Source organism: Amblyomma maculatum, chromosome 9, assembly GCF_055883805.1.
Source record: "Amblyomma maculatum isolate TAMU_Amacu chromosome 9, ASM5588380v1, whole genome shotgun sequence".
Taxonomy (NCBI): Eukaryota; Metazoa; Arthropoda; class Arachnida; order Ixodida; family Ixodidae; genus Amblyomma; species Amblyomma maculatum.
In genome coordinates this window covers 20,427,318-20,439,740 of record NC_139352.1, presented here as the reverse complement: position 1 = coordinate 20,439,740, position 12,423 = coordinate 20,427,318, and the positions used below count along the sequence as shown (strand labels likewise).

The 12,423-nt window shown below is 43.7% G+C and overlaps 1 protein-coding gene across 1 annotated transcript in view; it reads left to right on the top strand.

Moving 5' to 3' along the window:
- LOC146178543 (organic cation transporter protein-like) overlaps positions 1-7,929 on the top strand; it is a 29,831-nt gene extending 21,902 nt beyond the window's left edge. Inside the window, exons 8-9 of the mRNA XM_084579779.1 lie at positions 2,531-2,682; positions 7,370-7,929. Coding sequence (XP_084435905.1) covers positions 2,531-2,682; positions 7,370-7,436 — 219 coding nt within the window. The 3' untranslated portion in view covers positions 7,437-7,929. The remainder of the gene's footprint in view (positions 1-2,530; positions 2,683-7,369) is intronic.
- The last annotated feature ends 4,494 nt before the right edge of the window (positions 7,930-12,423 follow it).

Below are 12,423 nucleotides of genomic sequence, written 5' to 3'. Positions count from 1 at the left end.
GAAGAATTGAATAAGGGGAGAGGAAGAAGAAGACAAAGAAGCAGAGGAAGAACGCTCGGTTACCCGCAGCTATATCAAGGCAGAAGAAGACGACGCTAATGTTTTCACTTCATATTTGGTTCAGCAACGTTGAACCCTTCTAATATTTTTTTTATGAATTTTGAAGTACGTATATTTATTTATTTATTTATTGCACTTTGTAGCAAAAATACAATTTTTTGCCGTGGGACCGAGGCTAAAGGTGACGTACAAGTCACCTGACGGGGCCTTCGGCACCACAATGACATGTGCAACACAACGCAGCAGGCACAGAGCAGCACAAAATAGTCAGTCATATGTGAGAATGTAATACAAACACAAACCAGGGGCAAAATACATAAAATTCAATCTGTAACATACATCAAGGTAACAGTGTCAACAGTAATTGGTATTACACAACGGAAATAGGAAACAAATAATCACGTATGTTCCAAAAAGTACATATTAATTTTTTTTTTTGAATGTTAACAAGGAGGATGATTCGTCAAGTAGACAAAATATGTCAGGATAGCAGTTCAAGAGGTTAGGGATTTGCCAGTGAATTAACTGCATACCATACCCGGTCCTTATGCGAGGTTTTATAAAGTTCACACAAGTTCACAAAGGTTTTATAACGTTCTAAGCCCTTAATACGATATTGGTGTCATCTGACTGTTTGAAGAAGCCTTTGAATCTAAACTACATTCACCCTTCATCTTTGATCTTTTATTTGTTTCCTCTAGTTGCAAGTTTTAATCCTTAACTCGTTGCTTCATTTATTTTCGAATACACTAAAACATACAAGAGCTTATGTGTTGGACATGTGCTTAGCCTGTCGTTTCATTCACCCTCACTGCTCACTACCATATGTTACAATGGCAAACCAGCCCCTAACAAAGTAAGAGTAGATTATATAATTCATGACAGTGGTGAAGAAATATTTTTTGCATGTATTTTTTTTTAATCACATCATGAAGGTTTATAAATGTTGGATAAAGCTAAGCTTTCTGAACGAACGAAACAAGCTGAGCCATTTCTGCCCGTTGTACACTAAGTGCAAATTTTATTTAACACAGCCAGTATGAAAAACATACAAAATTGATATGCTTCACGGAAAGAGAAAACCTGCATTAGACACATTAGCGTATTGTGTACCACCTCACCTTAGCCGTTAGCGGAGTAGTGGGAGCACACCCGCCACCATTGCTCACGCGTTGATTGGTCCCGACGTGCGGAACACATCTCTGAGAACATGAGACGGCACCATGAGCCTACCTCCTTCGTTACCACTCTGCTAATCGTACTAAGGTACACAGCATGCGAAAGGTATCCTATTATATTCTTTTTCTCCATGCATGCCTAAACGGCGCCATCAGAGTAGGGAGAAAAGAGAGAGCGAAAGAAGGAAGAGAGAGAGATGCGCCGTAGTGGTCGGCTGCTGATTTCGACCACCTTTAGCGTCCGCCTTCTCCGCCACGCATTTGGATCTTGAGTGGGACACGTACGCCTAGGGCCCCAAAGCTTGTCAGTCCAAAGCGAGGCCTTTTGTGTCTGTCATATTGCGTGGCCTGTCATATGTAGCTATGTGGTATTTATTACTAATAATTGAGAAATTTGCTAAATTGTGCGTCCACCTGGCTCTCCATCTGTTAAAGGTCCACCAAGAGTCTCCCAAGATGGAGGTCGCGACCATTTAAATCTATCACATCCTACTATTGTGCTTACCTGTCCCCCAAGCATTTCAATACTTCTGTGATATAATTAAATAATCGAGCGGGTGTATGAAGTCGCGTAAAGGGTGTTCCCTGCGTATGTCGAAGACGCCCTGTACTCTCATCCACCTCATAATAAACACCCGTTGTGTTGTGGAAGGTAAGACCGTTTAACTGCTGTAGTTAAAAAGAAAGGCTATAACCCCAAAAGAAAATACAGGCTCTGATACAGGAATATCGGGGTTACTTCGGCTTTAAAGTACGTGTCACGCCGTTATAAGAAGGTGCAGTTGTATCACTCCATCAATATGTCAGTGAGCACGGACTGAAGAAAAAGGAGGTGGTAGCCGACTGAGTGAGCACGGACTGAATAAGAAGGAGGTGGTAGCAGACTGACTGTCTGATAAGGCCTACTGCTCCAGTGAGTGCCGGCTGGATAAGAATAAACATTAGTTGAACAATTCAACTCCGCCTTAATTACATAACGCAACAGCTGCCTGTAGCTATCTATGGTGCTTCCGCATTCAGAAGTCGACATAGAGGCTCAGTTTTGACAAGAACGAGGAGGCGCGCCACCTGTATTGGCAACGATGGATTCCCGGTCCCGATAGAGTCCCGATGGAGTCCCGGTTGCCGCGGCATGTGCCACCACAGTATTTTTTCCTACACGTTTATTTTACGTGATATATAAACTTGGGTGCGACGAAGGCTTTTCGACTATTCAAGCGCAATACGCAATCGCGTAAAATTCCTGCATCTGCTCGGTAATCTGCATACGCTGGTTGTTCTCTTCATTGCAGAAAAAGAATGCTCCCGTTCTCGTAGTTCCCGGACTTTTGGCGGCCGCAGGCATGGTGGGTGCAGCGGCGGCTGCCCTGTTGCCGGAAACTAGAGGTATCGAGTTGCCAGACACGTTTGATGAAGCTGAAGATGTCGCCAAAGGCCTCGCAAGGTGAGGGTTCAAAGGAATGAAATATCGGGGAGTGACGTTTATGTCGCTTAGGAAGAATTCCAAAGCAGTGGTTTAAAAGCAGCCCAGACAGTAGACTTCTTGTAATAGATAGCATAGCTCTACCCTTTTGATATGCGTAGGCGAAGCAAATCTACAGTAGGAATTGAATTATCAATTGTAACCTTAAAGAGTAAAAATATCAACTGAATTGGTGATTACTAGTGTGGTATTACGATATTCTGCGCGAACGATTCCTGCTTGTGCTTTTACCGCCCAAGTCTAATTGAAAATGCCCCTTCTTTGCTCAAATAGTCAGCTATGTGGAGGGTTTTGACATGTGGCATAGGGGGAGGGGGGGGGTGCACACGGGGAAGTTGTGATTTCACCCCATTGAAAGGCACCTTGTACCTCGTCCTTTGTGTGCTTTCGCGCTATTTTCCATCATGAATGTCAGTTGCTACGCACGGAATTTAGGGGCTGCACTTGAGCAAAATCAAAGCTGAGCAGCCGCAGATGACGCTAGTCACGTCTAAAAGTGCGCATCACACTGTGGCGCTTCTATCTCATGGTTTCTCTTTTTGCAACACACGGGTGGGCACGGCAAGTGGGCAAGCATATTACAAGGGCGCTGCTGTGCAGTGTGCATCTGTAGGCATAGGCGCCTTCTTCCAAGTGCAGCACCTAAGTTCCTTGCTCTGCAGCAGGGACAAGTATGGCATTTTTGAAAACCTATAAACTGATACGGTTAGTATTAACCTCGTGGCGTTAAAGGTCCCACTGTCCTCAAAATTTGGTGTTGGCGGCATTATCAGGGAAAAAAATTTCAAGCATGTCTCTAGCAGGTGAACGTGGCAGGTGGCAGATTTTTGGCTGATGACACGGCCCGGCATGGATTGGTTTGGCAGCTTGTGTGATGTCACAAGACCACATGACACGGGTTTGTCAGCCGCTTACAGCTAGATAGCTCCTTTGCGATGGGAGGGTGAGATGCAAATGGAACTTTCCAGAACCCTTGGATCCCGAGTCACACACATCACCCCTAGACTGGCTCGGTATATTTAATGTCGGGTGGACCTTCACATATTGATGTAGCTTGTGAATGTATGCAAGCAAGCGTGGTGAGAGAATAGAGGCAGAAATTAAAAGATTAGCGATTAAGTGAGTAGAAAATTGCACGTGTGCAAATGAGGATCCACCAATAAAGCCGCCAGACGAGAGCCATTAATGCTGTCACGTCATAATCTTAAAGATAGAGCTTAAGTGTCCCCTAGAACATCCGCCTCGCATGCAAGAGGACCGGGGTTCAAATCCCGGTGCCGCGCAATTCTCCACCGGATGACAAAAAAAAAAAAAAAAAAAAAGTCCGCGTGTCGATGGAATTGCATATACAGGTTTGGGGTGCGACCTGATGCCGGTGAACACCTCCGGCAACGCACTCCCTCACCAGAACAGGAGTTGGCCACCCTGGTGCAGTAATTGGCCACAACCTCCTATGATAAGCTCCATAAAACCCCGGCCCTCAGTCACCAGCGGCTGCGGAACAACTGACCACGGCGGCGGTCAGACCTGTTACGCAGCAGGGGGTGCTAAGAAAGCCTGGCTCCGCTGGACAGGCCGCCATTGGAAACTGACCCTGGCAACGTTTAATGCTAGAACCCTTGCTAGTGAAGCCAGTTTAGCAGTGCTGTTAGAGGAACTAGAGGGCATGAAATGGGATGTCATAGGGCTTAGTGAGGTTAGGAGGCCGAATGAGGCATATACTGTATTGAAGGATGGGCATGTACTGTGTTATCGAGGTTTACCAGAGAGGCGACAACTTGGGGTAGGTTTCCTTGTCAATAAGTATATAGCGGGTAATATAGATGAATTCTATAGCATTAATGAGAGGGTTGCAGGCATCGTAATTAGGCTTAATAAGCGGTATAAACTGAAGGTTGTACAGGCCTATGCACCTACATGTAGTTATGATGAGCAGGCAGTTGAAAGCTTCTATGAAGATGTAGAATCGGCAATGCGAAAAGTAAAGACGCAGTATACTGTACTAATGGGCGACTTCAATGCCAAGGTAGGGAAAAAACAGGCAGGAGACAAGGCAGTAGGTGACTATGGCATTGGTTCTAGGAATAGCAGGGGGGAGTTACTAGTTGAGTTTGCAGAGCGCAATAACTTACGAATCATGAATACCTTCTTCAGCAAACGGAAGAACCGGAAATGGACATGGAAAAGTCCTAACGGAGAGACTAAAAATGAAATCGACTTCATAATGTGTTCAACCCCCGCCATTGTGCAGGATGTAGAGGTAATCGGGAAAGTTCGATGTAGTGACCATAGGATGGTGAGGTCCCGAATTAGCCTAAATCTGAAGAAGGAACGCAATAGATTAGTAAGAAAGAAACCCATCAACGAATTAGCGGTGAGGGGGAGGGCAGAAGAGTTCAGAATCTCGCTACAGAATAGGTTTTCAGCTCTAACTGAGGATGGCGACATTACCCTAGAGGCAATGAACAATAATTTCAGAGATATCATTACTGAGTGCGCAGTAGAAGTAGGCGGTAGGATAGTTAAAGAGGATACCGGTAAGCTGTCTAAGGAGACGAAAGATTTGATTAAGAAACGGCAGAGTATGAAAGCTTCCAATCCAACAGACCAGATCGAATTGGCCGAGATATCAAAGCTAATCAATAAGCGCAAGGTGGCCGATATAAGGAAATATAACATGGAGAAAATTGAGCATGCTGTAAAGAACGGGGGAAGCCTTAAAGCGGTAAAGAAGAAATTGGGCATAGGCAAAAACCAGATGTATGCGATAAGGGACAAGGCGGGCAACATCATCACTAATATGGACAAGATAGTCAAAGTAGCCGAGGAGTTCTATACAGATCTCTACAGTAGCCAAAGTAGTCAGGACCGTAGTGAGATTAGCGGTAGGGAAAAACAGTCAGACGTTCCACCAGTGACGAAGGACGAGGTCAAGAAAGCACTAGAAACTATGAAAAGGGGGAAATCAGCTGGAGAGGATCAGATAACTACAGATTTGCTGAAGGACGGGGGGGATATCGTGCTAGAAAAACTGGCCACCCTGTATACGCAGTGCCTGGTGTCATCGACGGTACCGGAAGCATGGAAGAATGCAAACATTATCCTCATTCACAAGAAAGGGGACTCTAAGGACCTTAAAAATTACAGACCAATCAGCTTACTGTCTGTTACGTATAAGGTATTTACTAAGGTAATCGCCAATAGAATCAGGACAACCTTAGACTGCAATCAAGCAAAGGATCAAGCAGGGTTTCGGAAACGGTACTCTACTATCGATCATATCCATACCATCAATCAGGTGATAGAAAAATGCTCGGAATATAACCAGCCCTTATACATAGCATTCATTGATTACGAAAAAGCATTTGACTCAGTTGAAACCTCGGCGGTGATGCAGGCATTGCGAAATCAGGGGGTAGACGAGCCGTACGTGAAAGTGCTGGAAGATATATATAGTGGCTGCACAGCAACCATAGTTCTACATAAAGAAAGCAATAAAATTCCCATAAAGAAAGGTGTTAGGCAAGGAGACACAATCTCCCCAGTACTATTCACAGCTTGTTTAGAGGAAGTATTTAGAGACTTGGAATGGGAGCAGTTAGGGATAAGGGTAGATGGAGAATACCTCAGTAACCTGCGATTTGCTGATGACATTGCCTTGCTAAGCAACTCGGGGGATGAACTGCAAATAATGATTGATGACCTAGACAGAAAAAGTAGAATGGTAGGCTTGAAAATCAATATGCAGAAGACTAAGGTAATGTTCAACAGCCTCGGGAAGGAACAGCAGTTTACATTAGGTAGCGAAATACTGGAAATAGTAGGCGAATATGTCTACTTAGGACAGGTAGTAACCGCAGATCCAGACCATGAAAAGGAAATATCAAGAAGAATAAGATTGGGATGGAGCGCATTTGGCAAGCACTCGCAGATTATGACTAGCAGCTTACCGGTATCGCTCAAGAGGAAAGTGTACAACAGTTGCATCTTGCCTGTACTCACCTATGGGGCTGAAACGTGGAGGCTAACCAAGAGAGTTCTACTTAAGTTGAGGACAACCCAGAGGGCTATGGAACGAAAAATGGTAGGGGTAACATTAAGAGATAGAAAGCGTGCAGAGTGGGTCAGAGAAATAACTCAAGTTAATGACATTCTAGTGGAAATTAAGAAGAAGAAATGGACATGGGCAGGACATGTAGTGCGAAGAGAGGATAACCGATGGTCGCTGAGGGTAACAAACTGGATTCCAAGGGAAGGAAAGCGTAGCAGGGGGAGGCAGAAAGTTAGGTGGGCGGATGAGATTAAGAAGTTCGCAGGGGTCAAGTGGATGCAGCTAGCACAGAACCGGGTTAAGTGGAGAAATATGGGAGAGGCCTTCGCCCTGCAGTGGGCATAATCAGGCTGATGATGATGATGATGATGATGATGATTGTACCTGTTGTCAGTGAGAGGTCCTGTTTGGCCCTGGCCAATCTCTAACGGTTGGACACTCGACAGTCACGAAAACTGCTATACACTCGGCCAAGAAAATGGGTAGCAAGAGCTAACGATGTAATAAGCTTGTTGGCCCAGTAAACTCTTCTGTGCCCTAACATTAAATGGGCGACCGACAAAAGCTGATTGATGTGTTCCCATTTTTCTCGCGCAGGCCAGAGGAATATGACTTGACTACGAGAGTGTGTTTGGAAGAACGGAGCCGATTTGTTCCTACCTGATCTCCAGTGCCTTTCTAAGAAAACAAAAATGTTTCACGTGACCGGGTGACGTCTGTCTGCGGCTGAAGGCAATGCTGAACAGGTGTGGCAGGACTCATCTACAGAGGCTTCTGCAGGCCACTCCCGTAGATGTTACGATCAGCATTTAGTTTCTCTTGTTTTAGTTTTCTGTACACCTTAAAGGAGGTTCCAGAAAACACTGATGACCATGATAGCTCCGAAAGAATAGCTCTTGCAATTTCGCAAATGCCACTTGCTGTGATATTGAATATGTATGCGCGGGAAATCATTAATATTTGTGTTTAATGGCATCATCCAAATATGTTTCTTTTTCAAGTGCAAAATGCTTTAAGTTACCATACGGCAAATTTGTCTTCGAAGCTGACATCAAACCTTGAGTCGAGCCTTTCAGCAATTCTCCGCCCGGAAAGTTTAAACGAAAGAACTAGCAAGGACAAGTGCTTGGAAAAGGTCTCGAGCCAAACGGCCAAAAATAAACCCCCTTTATTTGACTATCCTGCCTTGTCATCAATGTGCCTCACCCTGTTCTTATTAGTATTTGCCGCTAGTGACACTCGTAGACAGTATTCTTCGTGGCTGCATGCCAGGCGAGACGGGAAAGGTGAGGCAAAAATCATTATTGCATTTGTTAAGGTGGCAAGAAACCTGGTCTGAAAACGAATGTTCTTTCCTTTTTTACAGCTCTTTTATAGCGAAGCCACACCACTTCAGGTTTATTTTCTTTTATATCAGTATTAATTGGAGTGTTGTGAAGGTGCAAAAAGGCTAGGAATCCAGGGCCTTCGGTGGTGCCTTGCCCCAAAGTTATCGGTCGTGCATGCCGTCGTTTCACTCGCCGCCGCTTCGGTCATTGCAAAATGGCTTTCGATGTCGAGTTACTATAGCAATGCAGTCTTTTCGGCCCCATATCTTGGCCATAAGGCGAATAATTTTAAGGCACAGGCCCTTAACACGATAGCTGTCAATCAAATGACTTCATCCTCCGAAATCGAACTAATGTCATCTGGAAAAAAAATCCGGTCTCCACCGGGAATAGAACCTCCAACACTGAGATATCGAGCTGAGCACTTCAACAAACTACGCCACCTGTTTGTTTTTATTGCCTGCTTAGACTCCTACATCACAACACAAGAAAAATGACACTGGCAAACAATGCACATAGAGTTGACATGGGCTAAAAATATCAGCTAAATCTTGGCTGATGTAAAGGGGCTAAAACAACTTCTTGTGCACAAGCTGCTCTATTATCAATACCCATTCAGGTGCGGAGTACACATTCTCGTAGTTTTCCGCGAACCTCGCAATGGCATCGTTGAAGTAGTGGTGTGCCGGCACTGCATTAACGTCGGCGTGTCGTGCAGCTATGCAGGCCTTCCATATGCATGAGTATTACCGCAGCGAAAGGGACGTCTTCATCATTTTTTACGGGTAGGAAGTGAAATCCTGGGTTATCTAGTGGCAGGTCTTTTTTCAGTGTTCTTTGCAATATGTCACAAAAGAACACTCAGCTCAAACATTCCAGGAAGACGTGCTCGATGGTTTCGGACTTTTTGCATCTTGCATAAAAAAAAATTATGGGGGACACTTAAGCTTCGCCTTTAAGGGTATGACGGGAGAGCGCAGGCTACCAACCCCCATATATACAGCACCACTTCAGCCAAGCCATGCAAATGTGCCTGCATGTTGTAGGGGTAACGTGAATGACAGAACCTCGCAGGATGTTTCTGATATTATCCTCCCTTAGGAAAGAGGTCCGAAATGGCAGCTCCTGCCAAACGTTTCCTCAAGGCGCAGCCACGCTGACGGCTCGAAAATCCGACGTAATGTAGCTCTTGCTATAAGAATCAATTGACACCCCAGAGAACGTACAGTCTCTTTTCCTCCATCCAAGTTTTAACCTCTGAGGTTAAAATGTACAGCCTAAAGAATAATGACTCAGCGCCTGGAGCCACACTCATTCTTTTCATGTGCTTTAAAACATCGCTTCCGGGATTAGCAGTGTATATGGTATATGGTACAGAGGCACAGTAACTACATCTGCAAGGTCCTTATATAGCGTTTTGCGCTTAACTGTTGCTAAATACTTGCATGACAATTGCGCCGTCAAGAAATGACCGGTCACTACAACCTCTTTCAGAAAACCAGCAACAGCCGTCTTTATATATTTGGTATACACAAAATATTCGGGCAAACCTTTGCTTACCCTGATCTGCAGCTCAGTGCGTAAAAAGGATCCTTATATCTCGAAGGGAACAGAAACCAACTACGCCACACCCGGCATCATAGAAGCGCACATCATAATTCTGCTTGTTTACTATGAGGATGATAGTTAAAATATATAAATCCTGTCTCCATCGGGAGTCGAACCTCCTTCCCTCGGAACCCTAAACTGCGTCATACCCGAGATCGTGAAACATATCAAATTCTCCTTGTCAACAGGGCGGATAATAGTAGGGTCGACAATGATGCTGCAATTATAGATAATAACAATGATGACATATTGCAAGTGGCAAAGGCTACATAAGTAGCTTTTGCCACTTATATGGTAGATGACGGGTTTTAGAATCATGACGCGCCTTTTTTCCAGGCGAGCCACTTTAGTACAAAAGGTGTAAACACAACCAAACTTAACTACGAATCATATTTGGCCCATGAGCCTCTGCCGATGGCAGGAAAAAAAACCGTCGGAGCGCAGCGGTCTGAAAACGAGGCATTACTCGTGGGAAGCGAATACAAAACCTCGTGGCTGTCACTGCAGCCAAAGAAACCGCGTGTTTTACGGTCACTCTCTCTCTTTCTGTCTAGCTCTGTGCATTGCTAGTCATTGTCTTCGTCAACTGTGTGCGCATTGAGTCCAAACACACCACTATCGCATTGTCATCTGAAAGTGCGTAAATTTATGCCTATTTTTTTTTAGTGCGCTATTTGTAAGGTTCTCAGTAGCTAATTCTTCTCACCTTTGCTTAAGGTGACATGAATAGCCTAGCTTCGGACCATAATTGAACTGTAAATATTGTTCTTCAGCATAACTTAGCCTTTGGCCAACTTAGCTCAATTTAGTGGCAGTTTTTACTGTAAATGTATTACTACCATCATTAGTAGTAGCATTAGTAGTTGGCATTTTCAATACTTCATGGTGCCCATAAACAAGGTGTCGAGGAGGATGGCGGGAAATAGGCACAATTCAATCAAATGAATTCGTCGGCATTGAGGTTCGAGCATAGGCGTGGTTCAAGTGGGCTAGAAGGATACCTAGTAAAAGCGTTTGTCGCATGTATAACTTTAGTACTAACATATGTTTATGATGCGTACTGATGTTTTAGTAACACAAATCCTTGAATGGGTGCAGCGCGGTGGCTGCGCCTATGCAGTGACTGACGGTGACAGTTTTCGAGACGCTAAAGCATTGCGTGAAATAAACAGAGATAAAATTTCGAATGCATTTAGTCTACTTCTTGGTACTAGAGTATGCAAACTCAGAATCTCTCTTCGCTTTGTATCGACAAGGTCCGCATATCGCCGGTTAGGCCTGTAGCAAACACTGAGTTATAAACATAAAAAAGAACTGATAAATGTAAAAATATTATCAATTAAACTACGGTGCACAAAGAGTGATACCTTTGCATGTTCAAACCTAAGCATTTTATTGCGTCTCTATCTATTTGGTTACAGTGTCCCGACAATATTTATGGTGTACAAAACCTTTCTGAGCTACGCAGCACCTGCTCAAACAACACATGCACACAAACCTGCACACTTAGTCCTATGTTGAGATTTGACCTTGTTCCTTGTATTTGCTCATTGCCGTTTTTCTGCTTTTAGAATTTATCATCAATGGCTTCAAAAATATATACTTCCTTTTATTTTCATTTGATAATTTACATATTCTGCTTGTGTCAAAGAAGGTGTCTTAGCAGGTTTAGGGAACTAATGTTTACAATAAAATGCATTCTAACAGCAATAAAAAGAAACAGTAATACACTGCAGCACAACCATGATGTAACGAGGACAACAGAAAGAATTAGGTTTGGTAAGAATAAATTTTAGAAGAATGAAAACGCAATAATGTGCTTTCATGCTAGCGAAAATAATACACTCAACTTTGGAACAATCTTTATTACCTCTAAATCAGTATGATTCAAATTTCTGCTCGAAATACAATGTTGAAGTCTTGGTAACAATGCGGTGGAAAAGGGAGAATCAAATGGGGTTGGAGGAAAAAAGCTCCATTTTTTAATAGCATATGGAAAAACTGAGATGTCTATCGTGAATCTGTATTTTCATGCTTATTTGCGTTCGGGCATGGTGCTTGTCATTTCTGGCGGATATATATACTTGATACTGTCGATTTGCCACGGGCTGTTGTACACCAGGTAATAACGTGTTAAACTTTCTAAACTTCTGATTAGCCTACCTAATGAGCTAAACTGAAAAAAAGAAAACATTAGCTCTAAGAACGTTTAGCATGGTCGTTGCTTGACTTGTGCTTCAGTCTCAGGCTTCACAGAAACCGGAATCAAGTTTTGCGTCATGTGGGTCTATATAGGAAGAATGTTATATCATATGGAAACACTATGGAGAAAACTGTGGAAACACTGTGCAGCTTGTCGAATTTAGCCAGTAAAACTCTCAGATGTTATATAAGGTCGAAGGTGAAAAATGCTTTCAACATGTGAATGTGATGCACTGGCTGGTAAGGCTTCAGACGTTTGAGGTGACTTCAGACACTACAGAGCAACCACTTCAGAGCTCCGAAAAAGCAAGAAAACACCCTCCGCTATATATTTATACATCGGGTGATGTTAAATGTTCAGTTTCCTGTGTGTGATAGCTCGTTGCAAGCGGCAGAAAAAACCTTGATGGCCTGACAACTTTCTAGGTAAAAATTGTTTTCTTGATTTCTTCAAAAGTGATGGACGCGTTTTGCCCGTATTATCTGTGATATTAGTGCGTGTTAAGGAATCTC